Raw genomic sequence first — 16,757 nt, forward strand, 5'->3', positions numbered from 1 at the left:
TGGGTAATAAAGAATGGACCTGACTCAAACATGGGCGAAGCTTTAAAGGGGCGGGAGGAGGCGGCTGACCCCCCGAACTTTTCGCTCACTATTGGAGAGTATGTAGTTTTCGTATAGAAATTTTTATTTTTTTATTTATTTATTATTATTATTTTTTTTTTGTATATAAGTTTTCGACCCCTCCCCCCCCCCCCCCCCAGTTTTATAGAAATTTTTAGGTCCAGTGACTTCCCTCCCACCCCCTTGGTCGAAAATCTCAAGCTTTGCCACTGGACTCAGATATCACCAACGCATTTTGGATACAGCAGTTGTGGGTGAGAGTAGAACTCCATATACGTGTGCTCAAGTAGAAGTAAAACTAGGACGTGTGGCCTCGTGGGAAGTCCCAACGAAGGCAATCAAAATCAAATCTATGAGCTCCTTATGGGAAAGCAGACAATATTGGTTAATGTAAGACGTTGGACGTGTTAGACTAATCTTGTAATAGTTTTTATTAATCAGAAAACGTCGATCATTGTGTTCATCAAAAGCCAAGAGTTTATTCTTCTATTTGCATGATCACTACTTAACTGTATTTCTATGACCCTTAACTGTATACTTTTTTTATAGCATTGTTGAAAAAATGTAACCTAACTTGCATACAATTTAAATTTCCTTCACCCAATATCTTAATCCAGAAACTCCTTTTCTTTAAGTTGTAGCAACCGGATTCTCTGCTGGAGTCGTCGTCGATGATCATGGATCTTCCAAAGCCCGTGTCCTAGTACCGTTGCAGAGTATATCCCATGTGTTATAATGGGCGCTAGAATGTTATTTGTCTGTCACATTCATATGATAAGTAGTTATCATCAAATGATATGTATTGCGAATAATATAGCCGATAAATCAAAGATAGATCAAAGTTACCTGGTTCCATTCGAATCCAAGATAAAGAGCTACAAGTCCTTCAAGTAATGGAGAATATATCTTTTTCATTTGCCGCCTCTCGTACCAGGCTCCGAAAAGCTTCTTCATTTCGTCACGACTAGAACGAGATCTCAAAACCGGTGCGACAATGTAAGTAGGATCTGAAGGGAAACATAATATATGTGTATGTTTACCATTAGCTTTTGGATCCCAATTGATAAAAGTAAAAAAAAGAAACAAAAAACAAAAAAACAAAAAACAAAACGAGTCCAGCCACTTGTAAGCTACTCTACATTGGCTAGCTAAAAGCTCGAATCGAGTCAAGCTTAAATTATGTCGAGTTTAAATTAAAACTCGTCTAACGAACGAGCCCGAGCTTTATATACCAAGTTTTTTTAAAAAGCACGCCTGAGGCACGCCTAGGCGCAAGCCTTGGCGCCTTAGGTAGCCTGAGGCGCGCTTTTTACAAAAAGCCCCAAAAAGCGCAAATTTTGGGGGTTTTTCTGGCCTGAGGCGCGCGCCTCATGTACATAAGGTGTTTTTATGTTGTTTTTGGCTTGTACTTGTAGGTAAAATCAAATATAAACCTTATTTATAGCTATATTTTGGATAACTGATGCTAAAACCTATGGGATATATATATAAAAAATTATATAATCGCTTTGCGCCTCGGGTACGAAAAGCCCACCGCTTTTGCTCTTTACGCTTCGCGCCTCGGTTTTAAACCTCGTCGCTTTTGTGCGCCTCTTGCTTTTCAAAACCAAGATACCAAGCTTAACTAGACACGCGAGACTAAACGAGCCTGGTGTTATATAAATATATTAGATAATAAATATTAATATATAAATTTGTGACTAAAAGTATATAAATATAATAATATATATTGTGTTATAACTCGAGCCGAGATCAAGCAAGACACATTTAGACCCCTTTATGTACAAATGTAAAAAAATATATTTGAGGTAATCTAAAAAGAAATTTTTTAAACTTATAAAGCAAGTAATTTTGAAACTTTTTAATGCAACTTTGAGTTAGTTTAGGAAGTAATCTAAAAAAAAAAAAAACTTTTTAAACTTATAAAGCAAGTAATTTTGAAACTTTTTAATGCAACTTTGAGTTAGTTTAGGAGATCAAGATTACCATTTTTACTAAAGTTTTTTAAAGGAAAAAAAAAGGTATACTGCCTTAAATAGAATTTTAAGATAATTATTATATGTTACTTTTTTTTCCGAGTAAGATATTTTTTTTAATGAGAAAAACATATTTATATCAATACGATTACAAACTAATGGCAGGTAGGCGAGCAACAAGTTGCGCCGCTACCCCCTTCTGAATAGCAAACCCTACCCTGCTAAACACAAAATTCTGCCCCTTAACATGTGCGGTGTTACTGCTTAAGGAACCGCACCGCGTTGTTGGTTACAGGCCCCTTACAACACACACTACAAACTCACGTATATATGTCTTATGTATGTGAAGTATATAATATGCAGAGAATGAAAGAAAGGGTTACTATTATTCACGAAAAATGAAGGTTACAATATTAAATAAACCAAGAGGCTTTATATATAGCCTTACATGCACATACAGAATATAAAAAGGAATAAACTCATATTCTACCCTAAAGAACCGGTACACTACTTGACTTCTTATTCTGCACGTGTACCATGCACCCATCTCAACGTACACTTGCTAAGAACTCGGTCAAACATCACTTAACCATTTCACTAGACCCGTTGGTAGATGGATAATCCATTTATCTGCTGACCCGTATAACCCGTGACTCCGGTGACCCGTAAACGAACCCGATTAATCCAACAATCACCCCCTTAATCGGTGTTTGTTTACGCCTTCACCGCAACAACGAATCTCCTCGGTTTCTTTTCCGAACCATCTCGAACTATACCGGACACTCGACCTCCTCCTCAGTCACGCCCAAATTCGATATCAACTCGACCCCTACCGGACACCTGACCTCCACCTCGGTCACATCTTCAACTCGACTTATCCCGGACATTCTGGTCACCTCAGCCCCGTCCAAAGCCGTTCACCCCCTGATCGTGATTTCACTATTCTGTCAAGCTCTTCCTTGATAAGCACACCTTGCGTATCAACCACCAACTAGACGCCTACCACCTGTACCGTCTTCGAGTCGCTAAACGAATATCTCAGCCTCCTGCTGTTTCGTTTTTACCGCGCTACACCCGTTGGTTTTTCTGCCCTAAGAAATCGACACCTCCTTGCGATTCTTCTCCTAGGCTAGAAAGAGTAACCGACAAATAAAAGCACCATCCATTCTTTGTTCTTCGATCAACAACCGGGTTAACAAGCCCGCTGATTTGGCCTGAATCACGACTCGTTTTCGCTACCCTCTTGATCCCCTAGAACATAAACTCTTGAACCCGCTGACCTGCGATCACCTAGTTCTCTCCGATCACTGCTGATCTGTCGCCTCCGATCACTGCACACCGGTAACTTCTGATCGCTACAGCCTTTTCTTCCACTTTAATCACAACTAACAGCCACCAGACACACCGATGTTCACCCGTCACCCCCGTCATCCAAACCGGTACTCTCCGCACGATAACGATTGACACGAACACCCTCCCGGTCTCCGTCTTCTGCTGTATAAAGATCCCGAAATAACCCTTCTTTCACTCCTGCCCTCCACCAACCGACACACTCGCCGGCGGCGGAGGCTTCCTCCGAACTTCTCGAGCCCTAGGCTCTGATACCAAATGTTGGTTACAGGCCCCTTACAACACACACTACAAACTCACGTATATATGTCTTATGTATGTGAAGTATATAATATGCAGAGAATGAAAGAAAGGGTTACTATTATTCACGAAAAATGAAGGTTACAATATTAAATAAACCAAGAGGCTTTATATATAGCCTTACATGCACGTACAGAATATAAAAAGGAATAAACTCATATTCTACCCTAAAGAACCGGTACACTACTTGACTTCTTATTCTGCACGTGTACCATGCACCCATCTCAACGTACACTTGCTAAGAACTCGGTCAAACATCACTTAACCATTTCACTAGACCCGTTGGTAGATGGATAATCCATTTATCTGCTGACCCGTATAACCCGTGACTCCGGTGACCCGTAAACGAACCCGATTAATCCAACACGCGTCAGGGGCGAGAGCGCCAAACAAGGACCTTAAACCAGATGAAATGGGATGAGAAACAAACCTTTTGGAGATGCAGCAACATAATACAGTGAACCCGTGAGAGCTGCTGTGATCACGGCTGCAAACGCCTGGGCAAACGGTACAAACGGCGGCAGCACACCAGCCTACAATATACAGAACCCGTGTGTCATGTAAATATTACTCAAGAAATACCCGAACACATTGACTTTAATTTGGTAATTTTTCTCATAAGTTAAAGTGGTTGTACCAGTGAAGCCATTCCGCGTGCATTTGTTACTAACTCAGTGCTCCTTAGAAAAACATCTGAGAACGCTCCCTGTATCGTTTCAAGCAAAGAAAAACATATAAATAAATTCCACACTAAAACGACGTAGTTTTGACAAGTATTCATACAGTAGTACATTAAAGATGTGAATATGTAATTTGTGACCTGAACGGCAACTCGGTAGAAAAGCTCCTCGCCAACAGAGCTTGCAGCAACCATAAGCATAAACTGCCATGGAGACATTCCATAGAAAAAGCTTCGTAATTCTTCGTCTTCTACATCCCTAATTGCCCGAGCATGCGGTGACACCTTTACAACTTCATCCTGTACGAATTTAGACGGATTAGATACAAACTATTGAATCAAAAAAATGTATAAGAGTAAGAATATCGTACGTCTAGAATGAATAAGAGGGCCATGATGGGAGGAACAGCGTATCCTATTCCTGCTACGATGGCCTCTAACGACGGGGAATAACCTCCGGTTCCATCGATTCCTACGGCTGAGCATATGAAGTTCCCTGCTAATGCCATTGTTCCATATATGCCTGCAGTATTATTGAATCCAGAAATCATGGGGGATATTAGAATCATTAGACACCCCGCCACATCATTGTCGATAGCGCCCCCGGGGCGCCACCATCCACACCGCACGAGTTAAAGGTGGGCGCCATGGGTTGTTCGCCAGCACGTTAACGAGGGGTGTCTGGTCAAAGGGGGCGCTAGTGGGGCATTATCCCACACCATCATTGTTAAAAGGGGCGCCATTTTCCACTCAAAATCTACGTGGCGCTTACGTGGCGTGATAAAGCCCCTATGGGCTTTAAACCACGCCCACCAGCCTTATTAACATATCGAAACAACATTTATTAATATATCAAAACATCATGTATTAAAAGTTGTAAACGAAACATACACATGAGTTACATACCCCCCCCCCCCCCCCAAAAAAAAAAAAAAAAAAAAAGATAGAAACTTCAATATCATATCAATTTAACATCAAAGAGATAAACATAGTAGTTTAATGTATAGAAAAAGAATAATAACCAAAACTAACACAAATTTTGTTTCAATTATGTCATTTAGCTACTAAAAACAGAAGTGTTCGATAGATATTAACTTCCTGTTCTTTTCATCTTTATTTCAAAAGAATTATAAAAATTGCGTAATCAATTATGACATCTTCTTTTCATAATTGAATATGAAACTATTGATTTTCTCTTGCATAATTGACTGAAAAATTAATGTCGAATTAAATAGAGTTTATCATATGATTACTGATTTTATAAATATAAAAATAAAAATAAATCATAAACCTCCACAATTTATTTATATTAATTACTTTATAAATAAAATCAGCAAAAATGAAAAAAAAAAAAAAAAAAAAAAAAAAAAAAAAAAAAAACCAACCTATCCCATAAGCAAGTCTAACAACAACACCAATATTATTATTATTATTGTCCCAAACAGGCAACTCCGAATCCGAAAACCTTTGATTATCCAACGTAATAACCTCCATGCCGGAGCTCCGGTAACCACCACCACCGCCACTCTTGCTCTCTCCGCCGTCACCACCACTCACCTCCGCCGAAGCTCTCACACCCACCACTCTTTTTCTCCCAGCACATCTCCACCTATTCAGTCTTATAGTCAACCCAACATCAACTGTTCTGCTACAGCAGGAAGCATAAGACGACGTCGTTGTAGTTCGAACTCGAGTAATCACAGGAATCTCCATGAAACGACGTAGTTTTTAGTTATACAGAAGAATCATAGTATTATTGCAAAGGTTGTTTGTTTGGTGATCTAGTAGGATATGATGATGTTTGCGGGTTGTATGTGGTCGGAGAGAATTGAAAGAGGGTGGAGAAAAGTCAACGTGATGATAATGAGATCAACGGTTAGGAATAGAGGCGTGATTAAAAACTGGTGAGTTTTTGTGGTCCACGATACACATGGTTTGGATTCATCGGATTGAGATTTGGGATAACCAATGGGAACTTGACATGTGGAGATAATGCTTCTTTATTTTTGTAGATATTAAAAATGTTTAATGATTTTGATAATGTTTTAAAGAGGGTTTTAAAAAGCGGACCACCTATATCTATTTAATCATGTACCAGCTGAATGAATTCGATCGGTTTTGATTTCGATCGGTTTTGATGTACTTGATAGCAAAAGAAGAACGCAATGAATATAGTTGTAGTACGTCCAGAAAGGTATTACATGTGTCTGGTTTATTGGAAAAAAAAAAAATGAAAGCGTTAAAAATTTGATTAAGTGTTTCGTAATAATAAGGATTTTTTATGAAAAAAATGTAAAAAGTTGTGTGTATATACACAAACAAAAATCTTTGCCTATATTGTTAATGGAAAAGTGTCATACATAAAAGTGGAGAAATGGTATTAGTGATTTACTAGGGGGTATATTCAGTAAAAACTATTAGGGATGTGTATGTTTAACACAACCTTAAGATTTAAAGACTATATGTCAACAATCACTCATCATTTTTATAGGACCCACACAAACTCATTTGTGTTAGTCTGTCCCTATGTACGTGTCCATCAAAAACAGCTAACAATGAAGTCACGCAATGCATCGTCTACGGGTCATGATATCCGTCAATCCTAGTTGGCGTTTGTGGGTGTCCATGAGACCCTGTTGCAAGTGCTCTGATAATAGGCATTGAACATTGTAATTCATATGAAGATCATTAACATCGTGAAGGAAATTCAATTAGTAAACGTGTATAATAATAACTAGGGCCGTAAACGAAATGAACGAACACGAAAAGACCTTATTTGTGTTCGTTCGTTAAGAATAAGATTGTTCATGAACTATTCACGAACGCTTACTGTACGAGATTTCTTGTCCGTGTTCGTTCATTAAGGAAACAAACATGTTCGTGAACTTTTCACGAACACTTACCATACGCAAATGAACTCTAACAAATGTTTATGAACATAAATGAACACAAACAACGTTTATGAACACAAATTAATACAATATTTAAAATAAAATCTGCATTTTCATCACAAACATTACAAAAAATCCACAAAAAAATAGATACACATTTAACATAATTTTCCGAACACAGTTGACATGATTATCAGAAACATGTTTAACATAAAATTAAGAGTTTGTTAAGCTTTAACACAAACTAAAATTGAAATAGTGAAATGAGTGATGTTGTGAGAGACATATAAGATAGCTAGGGTTTCAAAATTTTAAAACCTATAAACAATAAAACAAAATACAACATATAAAAACCTTTAAACGAACGAACACAAATAAACATTAAAGAGCGAACATAAATGAACTCATTACCGAATGCCCACGAATATAAATGAACACATTACCGAATATTCACGAACATAAACGAACGAACGCAACCTATGTTCATGTTCATTTGTTTAACTTAACGAAAGGAATTTCTTGTTCGTGTTTATTCATTTACTAAACAAACGAACATAAACGAACTTACCGCCGAACGGTTTACAAACTGTTTGCAGAACATTCGGTTCGTTTACAACCCTAATAATAACACCATCATTAAGATATTACACACTTATCACTAAGATATTAATACTTATAATGTAATAGTAGAAATTGTGAAGACCTGAAAGATTTTTTAAAAAAAGAAACCGAAGTTTTAGTCCCTCAACTTCACATAGGTCATATCTGCCTTTTTTAAAATGAGATTTGTTTTATACTAGTGAAGAGTTTTTACGTAAGCTTATAGATTAGTTATCCTTAAAATATAATATGTCTACATCAAAACAAAACATTGGTATAAACCTAAAACGATAAAAGTTTGTTTCGTATAAAACTGAGAGAGCACTATGAATTAGTGATGTTTGCCGTATTCATCCATGCCTTGATTTTGTCTTCTTTAGTGTAATTATGTGTGGTCATTGTTAGTCTTATGATTTGTTTGTTTCAAATAAATACAAACTAATCATAATGTTGTTTATAAAAAATCTGTGTTTTTAAAATGTAGTCGGGCTAATTTCAGTCCTATACCCAATTGTAAAATCTTTGTTAATACCCAACCCATTACAAGTTTATGTGTTTTTAAATTTATACAATATATTAAATCATGATAAATAACGTGCATATTATCATCACCACAAAAATATTAAAAAGCGTAAGGTAAGTATATATTCCAAAAGAAAGTTTATTTTTCATTTAATAACGCTACTAGAACGAAACATTTCTATATAATAGTTAAAAGAAACTAAAAACAAAAGTTAAAAGTTTTGGTTTTCTATGTTTTGGGTAGATGAGTATATATTTTTAGGTAATCGGGTCGGGTATCACCTAATTTCATACCCGTAAAATATTTTTTTTCTGATCCCAGACATGTCAGGTATCAGGTATACCCGTCCTGAATGCTTTGGGTTTCAAATATATGCGTCAGGCTCATGTGTTTCTTGCCATCCCTAAGTTTATTAACTTTTTATACAACTTGCCCTATTGAATGGTGAAAGCACATGGTTTTCCTTGATTTTAAATTTTAGAACCAAAATCAACCTTTTATGATATGAATATATCATTATCATCATACTCATCAAATTTCATCAACAGTAAAGCTAAGATAGGGTCTGAGGAGAGTAGGGTATAGACAACTTTACCTCTACCCCGTATGATATGAATATATGATAATGCATATTTTAACACTCAAGCGGTTGGATTTTAAGGGCAGGTCTTTGTACAACTGATAAGTTTGTTTCTTTGTGACCTTGATATCACTGGTCCAGGCCGCGAAAATATCCTCTTGTACAAAGATGTAAGCTAAGGGCGCGTACATCAGATCACGAAGTGATTCAACCCCTACCAAACCCTGCGCAAACACGAAAGCCTAGTGTATTGGGTATACTCTTCTGCTCGAGCAATTAGATTCTAATATACAATTATACAAATCAACTTGATTACTAAATCATGTTAACTCTAAATTATTATTATAAAATTCCAAAAAGTGTAGAATATAAATTAAATAAAACATACAACGGTCGATGAGATAGTGGTAGAGTGGTTGAGGAAAGAATTGGTGTTTCTTGTGACCCAGATTCGATTCTCAATCTCCTCATTATTTTCTGTGGCATCTAGGTGAAGAGCGAATACGGGTGGCGCCGGTTCGACTTGGATGGGAGACGAGGTTTTCCTGTTTCTTCAACTACGTGCCTTCGGGCTGGTGGAGATCGGGTTTCCGCGCATTTGGGGAGAGCCAAGGGGCTGACAACAGTCGAGTAGTCGACCTTGACCACAACGTCCGATGTTACAATTATTGGCACGTCGTTTTTTGCCGTTAAAAAAAATACAACGACATTACCCATAACTGTTTTTATAAGGGGACCCGGGGCGGTCTCCTTTTTCTTCCGTGATAGTATAACGTGACAAACTTCAACGCGTTGAACTCGACCGCCGCTACACACTTCAACGCGTTATACATTAACGGAAACCGATTTTCGTTATCTCCATCACGTGTTATGGTTTATTTTTGTGAGTGTATTTGTTGGTTGGGGGGAAATTGTTGGGTGTGGTGGTGAGTGATGACCACCCCCACTAAAAATGGTTGTGAGTGATGGAAAAATGGTCAATGACATGGCGAAACTTGATTGGTGCTTGTGAGTGATAAATTCTATCACTAGTGAACCACCCCTAGTCCCCTAATTATTTATAAATAATTTTGTAAATTTCGCATTGGGAATTTTTCGGTAAAGAATGTCATCCCACTCTCCAATGTTTGTATTTTTTTCGACAAGCCATTCCTCACCACCTACAATTCCGCCAAAAATTTAGCATTTTGGTGAGCCTGAAATCAACCGATGAATCCTGTCCTCAATTCTTCTTCTGTGGTATCCTCACATCTAATCTCTCTTCCTTCATACACATATGTGCGATCATTTAACCTCCAACTCATACCATACACAATCCTATCTTCCTCTATCTTCTCGTGGCTCTCAAATCTTCAAGATTTCAATTTCACACACACACCCTTTTGCCCCTTTTCTTTCTTTAACTCATATTCTTGTAAAAAGATTCAAACTTTTCAAGATTCATACGTTGGGTGATGATGGGAACTCATCAATAAGTTATACCCATTTGGTATTTTTCACTCTACTTGTGTTTTTTAGTCTCTTTAATGGAGATTTAATCCATTTGGGGAATACCCATGAACATTAATGTTGTTTTTTTGTCTTTCTTTTGTTGTTTTTTAGGTTGGATAGTTTGATATTCAGGTTTATTGTTGATCAATCTCTAGTGGAGTTATCAAATTTCTGTAAAGGTATGATTTTTATTGTTAAAGATAGTGTTTTTTTTCATTTCTTTAGTATGAATTCAATTTTTTTGTTGCATTATAATCCTCAATTTGGTATTTATTGATCAAGTAATGAACTACATTTAATCCGGACGGGCAACAACCTGCGCTGCGCTGCAAGCGGCGAATCTTGAAAATTTCCAAAGGGGGGTCGGAAGTCACCAAACCTAAAAATTCTAAATAAGTAATTTTTTTTTATAAAACGTATATACCTAAAAAATTTTTACGAAATGTACATACATACACTTCTGAGCGCAGTGGCAAAGCTTGACCCGAATGAAGAGGGGGTCGAAAACGTATATATCCAAAAATTTCTATAGAACCCGGTAGGGGTGTTCAAAAAACTCGTGGCTCGCAGCTCGCTCGAAACTCGCTCGAAAAAAGCTCGAAGAAAGCTCGGCTCGAAATTGGCTCGGTTGTAAACGAGCCAGCTCGGCTCGGCTCGGTTTGTAAACGAGCCGAGCTCGAGCTTGGCCTGGCTCGGCTCGTGAGCTCGTGAGCTGGCTCGATAAGGTTTACATCCTTCATTTTTTGTCCCACATCGCTTAGAAAACAAAAAGTAAGGGAGTATCTCCCCTATAAAACAAGGTAAAGACAATGGAGAAAGTGAATTAACAATTTATACTTGCATATTTAGCCATATGGTTAAATAAAATGGCAATTATGGCCCTTAGGCTATGAAGAAATTCATTTTTAAGAGCTTTTTAAGTAATAAATTTTGCGGTTCTTTGTTAGTTCGAGCTAGATCAAGCCGAGCCGAGCTACCTCGAATTCTAATCGAGCCGAGCTCGAGCCTCAAATCTCAGCTCGATTTGAAATTCGAGCTCGAGCCGAGCCAGCTCGAATCGAGTTCGAGCCGAGCTCGAGCTGGGTCTAGCTCGGCTCGACTCGGCTCGTTTACAGCCCTAGAACCCGGGGGTCGAAAACGTATATACCCAAAAATTTCTATACGAAAACTACATATATAACACTACTGAGCGAAAAGTTCGGGGGGTCAGGCGCCCCCTCCCGCCCCTTCTATACTTCGCCCCTGACTGAGCAAAAAGTCCGGGGAGTCAGGCGCCCCTCCCGGCCCCTTGAAAGCTGCGCCACTGTGCGCTGCTAACCCTTTTCGAATAGCAAAACTAAGTCTTTGAAAAAACCACATTCATAGATCTTGGAGTCAGAAACATACGGTGTTTGACCCGTTGGACTAGATTAAGTAGCTCCGCTCTGGCGCACGGAAACCAAAATTATCATAACCAAAAGTTGAAACAGAGTTATTGTAAATTTTGATCTTGAAAACAAAATGCTTGTGGATGAATAAGATATATTGGTGTTTGTGATATAAATATGCAGATGGGTGATGTAGCAAAGGATTTAGCTTCTGGAACAGTTGGAGGGGTGGCCCAATTGGTAGTTGGGCACCCTTTTGACACCATCAAGGTCAAACTCCAAAGTCAACCTACTCCGTTACCGGGTGAGCTACCCAAATACTCGGGTGCGATAGACGCTGTTAAAAAGACAGTCGCCGCTGAAGGTGCGGGTGGCTTATATAAAGGTATGGGTGCCCCACTTGCCACCGTGGCAGCCTTCAATGCTCTCTTGTTCTCAGTCAGGGGTCAAATGGAGACCCTTTTGAGGTCCAGCCCTGGTGCACCCTTGACCGTGAACCAGCAGTTTGTCGCTGGAGCCGGTGCTGGATTCGCAGTCTCGTTCTTGGCCACCCCAACCGAGTTGATTAAATGCAGGTCAGTGCTCTTTTGTTATCAGTTATTATACTTTTAGTAGGCTTGTAAATAAACGAACGAACATAAACAAACGTAAATAAATGAACATAAACGGACGTTCACGAACATAAACGAACGAACAAAACGTGTATTCGTGTTCAGGGGCGAAGGATAAGAGGGGCGGGGAGGGGCGCCCCCCCCCCCCCACGGTTCTATAGAAATTTTTGGGTATATACGTTTTCGCCCCCCCCCCCCCCCCCGACCGAAAAATTCAAGCTTCGCCACTGTTCGTGTTCGTTCGTTTAATTAAACGAACAAAAAAATTGTGTACATGTTCGTTCATTTATTAAATAAACGAACATAAATAAACTCCCCGCCAAACAAGTTCACGAACAGTTCATAAACGTATGTTCATTTGCAGGCCTAAATTTTAGCCTTTTAGGTACGAAAATGTGAGTGATAATTCTAACTTGAAAACGCAACTTATTTCTTGAAATCTAGACTTCAGGCGCAAGGCGCAAGTGCAACCGCCGGTGTAACAACGGCCGCAGTGACAGAAGCCGGTGCAGCCACCACAGCAGCCGGTGCAGCCACAGCGAAAGCAGTGAAGTACGGTGGTCCAATGGACGTGGCCAAGCAGGTCTTGAGGTCGGAAGGTGGAGTTAGAGGTCTTTACAAAGGTTTATTCCCCACGTTTGCTCGTGAAGTACCAGGAAACGCGACAATGTTTGGTGTATATGAATATCTAAAACAATACATGGCTGGTGGGACCGACACTTCAGGGTTAGGTCGTGGCTCGTTAATGCTGGCAGGTGGGTTAGCCGGCGGTGCGTTTTGGGGTGCGGTTTATCCAACAGACGTTATCAAGAGTGTGATCCAGATTGATGATTATAAGAACCCGAAGTATTCCGGGTCTATTGATGCATTCAAAAAGATTCTTAAAGCTGAAGGAGTTGGTGGTTTGTATAAAGGTTTCGGACCAGCAATGGGTCGAAGTGTCCCGGCTAATGCTGCTTGCTTTTTAGCGTATGAAATCACAAGGTCTAGCTTAGGCTAGATGTCGTGACGTCATGATTTTTAACATTCGTTTTCAGTGATTCAAATTTGTCGTTAAAAACGCGTTGAAATAGTTTTTTTTTTATGGCTCATTTGTTTGCTTCATTTCCAGTTATGTAACCTCCACATCCACTGTTATCATGTTATATTAACTTATATCCTATGTTTAAAAATATGATGTGACCTTTTATTTTCTATTTTTGTTATCTATAAAGGGAAAATCACCAAAATAAACATTGACGACAGCTATTTACCAAAATAAACATCGTTCGCGTCTACGGTAGACGCATCACTGAAAACGAGGGAAATTTTGCGTCTATCATAGACTCATGAATCCTGGCGAATAAAGTGTTGACACGTGGATTAAAAATGGGTGGAGGTTGTAGTCTCCAACATTCGAGTTTGTGTCTAGGGGTGTAAATTTCTGACACGACACGAACTAACATGAAATTCGTGGGTTTGGGTTTAGTCTAAACGGGTTCGGTTCAGTTTCAGGTTGAACCTGCTAACCCGTTTAGCTAAGCGCGTCATGTTTGGGTCAACCCGGTCGGGTTGACCTGTTTATATTATATTATATTTTTTACAATATGCTTAATATTTAAATTAAATTAGGTCTGTATTTTATGTCTTCATTAGAACTTAAAAGGATAAATTGACATAAAAAATTATATTTTAATGTAATAATTGTAGTATAACCATTTGTGTGTTTTTTAGTAAAATATAATTTTAATATATTAATTTGAGGAAAAAAAAATTTAAGTTGAAAAAATCGAATTGAGCGGGCCGTGTCCGAGTCAACCCCTCAATATTCGGGTCATGTTCGGGTTCATATGTATGAGATATTTTTCGGGTTCGTGTCATGTTCGGGTTCGGGTCGGGTTGAACCCACCAACCCGCAAACACGACCCATTTAGCACCTCTATTTGTGTCTAGTAGCCTCCAACATTTGCATCTACGGTCAACCATTTGCGTTTAGTATCCTCCAACATTTAAGTTTGCGTCTAGTAGCCTCTACGTGTCAACACTTTATTTGATAGGAGTGATGACTCTACTTAATACGGCAAAGTTCCCTCGTTTTTAGTGACGCGTCTAGGTCGGATAGACCCGAACTATGTTTATTTTGGTAAATGGGTGTGATCAATATTTATTTCGGTTATTTTCCCTAATATAAATAAATCTTTGATTTATTCTTTTGACTTAGTAACAGACTCTGCCTTAAAATCTCCATACCTTTAGTATAGTCAATAGAGAAAAAAGGGGACACTTTTAACTGTTCAAAGATCCCCTTAAACGTTCACGTGCATGTGCATGTGCATGTGTGTATATATACAAACACATACGCATATACACATACACTTGTATGTGTAGAATAGAAGAACAGTCATACAAGACTGTAAAACATGGTTAAGATCGATGATCGGTTACAAACGCACTCTAGCGCGCTGCCTCTTCTCTCAAAACCGGATCGCATGGAGACTTTTGTAAGCTTACACATTTGGATCAATCAAAATCTTTTCATATGTCATGTTGTAGCATTTATAAAACAATTTTGTTACATCTATGTAGATGAAGCATATCACTAGGAACCCGAATATATCAAGATGGCGGTATATTTTCTCGTTTGGAAGGAAAAACAACGAGTGTGTACCGTTGAAGACAACCGTTATGGAAGCCAACAACAAAAGTTATTTTCTAGACCGGATCGAGTCCCTTGAAGACCGTCTTATTCAGGTATTTTTTATTTAGTGTTGATGAAAAAAGTATTCACAGTAAGTACCAGTGGCGGAACCAGAACGATTTAGTTAGAGGGTCAGCATAAGCTTATATTCTATACCAGTTCAAATTAGGGGGTCCATCTCTAAGTTTGTTCTTCAAAAACTCAAAATTTATAAATAAAAATTCAAAAAGTTCCGGTGATCGGAGGGTCAACGGACCCTCTTGACCCCCCTCTGGTTCCGCCCCTGACAGTAACCATGTTGTGTTTAAAAAACATTCGGGACGAAATTTCAGCTTTCTTTAGAGATTGAAACGCGAAGAGCATCGCGCACTTCAGCCACTGCTGGGGCGCGAGAGTTACCCGTTTCTTCTTACCCGGTTTTTAACAACCCGAAGTCCAAATGCAAGCATGCGTCTTCTTCGGATATCCTCCCGGTTAGTACTGGTGGTGATTCACAGGTAGAACTATGAGAAACTTGTTATTTTGGTCTTGATCTTTTATAAGATGTATATAAATATGAATGTATATGTTGTATATATAACTAGAATGAAGATGAAACATTGGAACAGAAGCAAAAGAGGAAGAATGGAGAGCATCAGAAGAAGAAGAACAGGAAGAAAAAAGCTCATAATTGGCCACATCTAAAGATATTAGGTTGCTAGTGCTTAGTTTATTTCAATATTTGGCTTGTCCAGTTTTGCATCTTTAATGTTTTTGTTATCTGTTTATTTATATATAAAAGTCTTTGAAAATAAATAGTAACGCTATGTGTTTCGGTGAATGTGAAATGTGAATTAAAAAGCGACACGTTGATGACGGTAGATAGTTTCACATTTTATATACATGTGTTATGGAGAGGTGAAATGTGAAATGTGGTGATGGTTTGAAGTGGCTCTATATGATTGGATAATACATGTGGGCACGGGTAGTAGGAGAGAAAGTACGCGTTTATACTCTTTGCATCAGAGATGGTCAAATGTTGTGTTGCGGTGAATGTTAAATGTGAAGAAAAAACACGTCGTGTAGGCTATATGAGCTTTCACCTTTTACACTCATTAATGTAAGTTACGGAGGTGATATGTAAAATGTGATGGTGGGTTAAAATTACTCTATATGATTGGGTATATTGTATTTAATATAAAAAAAATCAAACTAAGCTCTCACGCCGGTGCCTACCTCTCCATCCTAGTGTCCCTTCCGTGCCATGGGGGCGTTGTTCCACGTCTGATTGTCTAACGTGGCCTTGCTCCACGCCCCATCTAGCACCCAAGAACACAGAGACTGATAGCTTCATGATATTTAAAATGCATATTGAGGTTTAAAAACCTACAAAATATAATCTAGAGTAAATTCGTAAAATCGTCCTTGAGGTTTGGGTATATTTGTCTGTTTCATCTAAAACTGACTTTTTTGTGCGTTGTAGTCATTCACCTTTGGGTTTGGCATTTTCATCCTTGAGGTTGGCAATTTATTGCGATTTTTGTCCCTCGAAAAATTACCCCCAAGGATGAAAATAGCAGGATTTCAAACTTTCTTGATGAAAATGACACCTTAGGGCCGAAGGCCGTGAATGTGGCCAAATCTCATAGACGAAAATGACATTTTACTCTATA

The 16,757-nt window shown here is 38.6% G+C and overlaps 3 protein-coding genes across 3 annotated transcripts; 2 read left to right on the forward strand and 1 right to left on the reverse strand.

Annotated features, from left to right (window-relative positions):
* Nucleotides 1-469: 469 nt before the first annotated feature.
* LOC118489073 lies at nucleotides 470-6,114 on the reverse strand. Its single transcript, XM_035986630.1, has 7 exons — nucleotides 5,751-6,114; nucleotides 4,737-4,888; nucleotides 4,507-4,665; nucleotides 4,324-4,392; nucleotides 4,117-4,219; nucleotides 907-1,067; nucleotides 470-818 (listed from the first exon to the last, which is right to left on the reverse strand). The coding sequence occupies exons 1-7, from the start codon at nucleotides 6,076-6,078 to the stop codon at nucleotides 669-671; spliced, it is 1,122 nt and encodes a 373-aa protein (XP_035842523.1). The 5' UTR covers nucleotides 6,079-6,114; the 3' UTR covers nucleotides 470-668.
* A 4,005-nt stretch (nucleotides 6,115-10,119) lies between these two features.
* Nucleotides 10,120-13,602, forward strand: LOC110920716 (mitochondrial carnitine/acylcarnitine carrier-like protein). Its single transcript, XM_022164913.2, has 4 exons — nucleotides 10,120-10,448; nucleotides 10,562-10,629; nucleotides 12,001-12,392; nucleotides 12,873-13,602. The coding sequence occupies exons 3-4, from the start codon at nucleotides 12,001-12,003 to the stop codon at nucleotides 13,426-13,428; spliced, it is 948 nt and encodes a 315-aa protein (XP_022020605.1). The 5' UTR covers nucleotides 10,120-10,448; nucleotides 10,562-10,629; the 3' UTR covers nucleotides 13,429-13,602.
* Nucleotides 13,603-14,670: 1,068 nt separating this feature from the next.
* LOC110922990 lies at nucleotides 14,671-15,890 on the forward strand. The gene is made up of 4 exons (XM_022167186.2): nucleotides 14,671-14,908; nucleotides 14,994-15,158; nucleotides 15,438-15,602; nucleotides 15,690-15,890. The coding sequence occupies exons 1-4, from the start codon at nucleotides 14,828-14,830 to the stop codon at nucleotides 15,804-15,806; spliced, it is 528 nt and encodes a 175-aa protein (XP_022022878.1). The 5' UTR covers nucleotides 14,671-14,827; the 3' UTR covers nucleotides 15,807-15,890.
* The last annotated feature ends 867 nt before the right edge of the window (nucleotides 15,891-16,757 follow it).

This window comes from Helianthus annuus, chromosome 17, assembly GCF_002127325.2.
Source record: "Helianthus annuus cultivar XRQ/B chromosome 17, HanXRQr2.0-SUNRISE, whole genome shotgun sequence".
NCBI lineage: Eukaryota > Viridiplantae > Streptophyta > Magnoliopsida > Asterales > Asteraceae > Helianthus > Helianthus annuus.

What these genes read in the sequence shown, in the direction of transcription:
- LOC118489073 (XM_035986630.1), bottom strand. Translation starts at nt 6,078, where the DNA reads ATGGAGATTCCTGTGATTACTCGAGTTCGAACTACAACGACGTCGTCT. An exon ending in TAGACTTGCTTATGGGATAG is followed by an intron (nt 4,889 to 5,750) that starts GTTGGTTTTTTT and finishes ATAATACTGCAG; the next exon opens with GCATATATGGAACAATGGCA. An exon ending in TTGGATTCGAATGGAACCAG is followed by an intron (nt 819 to 906) that starts GTAACTTTGATC and finishes TGAATGTGACAG; the next exon opens with ACAAATAACATTCTAGCGCC.
- LOC110920716 (XM_022164913.2), top strand. Translation starts at nt 12,001, where the DNA reads ATGGGTGATGTAGCAAAGGATTTAGCTTCTGGAACAGTTGGAGGGGTG. An exon ending in ACCGAGTTGATTAAATGCAG is followed by an intron (nt 12,393 to 12,872) that starts GTCAGTGCTCTT and finishes CTTGAAATCTAG; the next exon opens with ACTTCAGGCGCAAGGCGCAA.
- LOC110922990 (XM_022167186.2), top strand. Translation starts at nt 14,828, where the DNA reads ATGGTTAAGATCGATGATCGGTTACAAACGCACTCTAGCGCGCTGCCT. An exon ending in CGGATCGCATGGAGACTTTT is followed by an intron (nt 14,909 to 14,993) that starts GTAAGCTTACAC and finishes ACATCTATGTAG; the next exon opens with ATGAAGCATATCACTAGGAA. An exon ending in TTGAAGACCGTCTTATTCAG is followed by an intron (nt 15,159 to 15,437) that starts GTATTTTTTATT and finishes ACGAAATTTCAG; the next exon opens with CTTTCTTTAGAGATTGAAAC.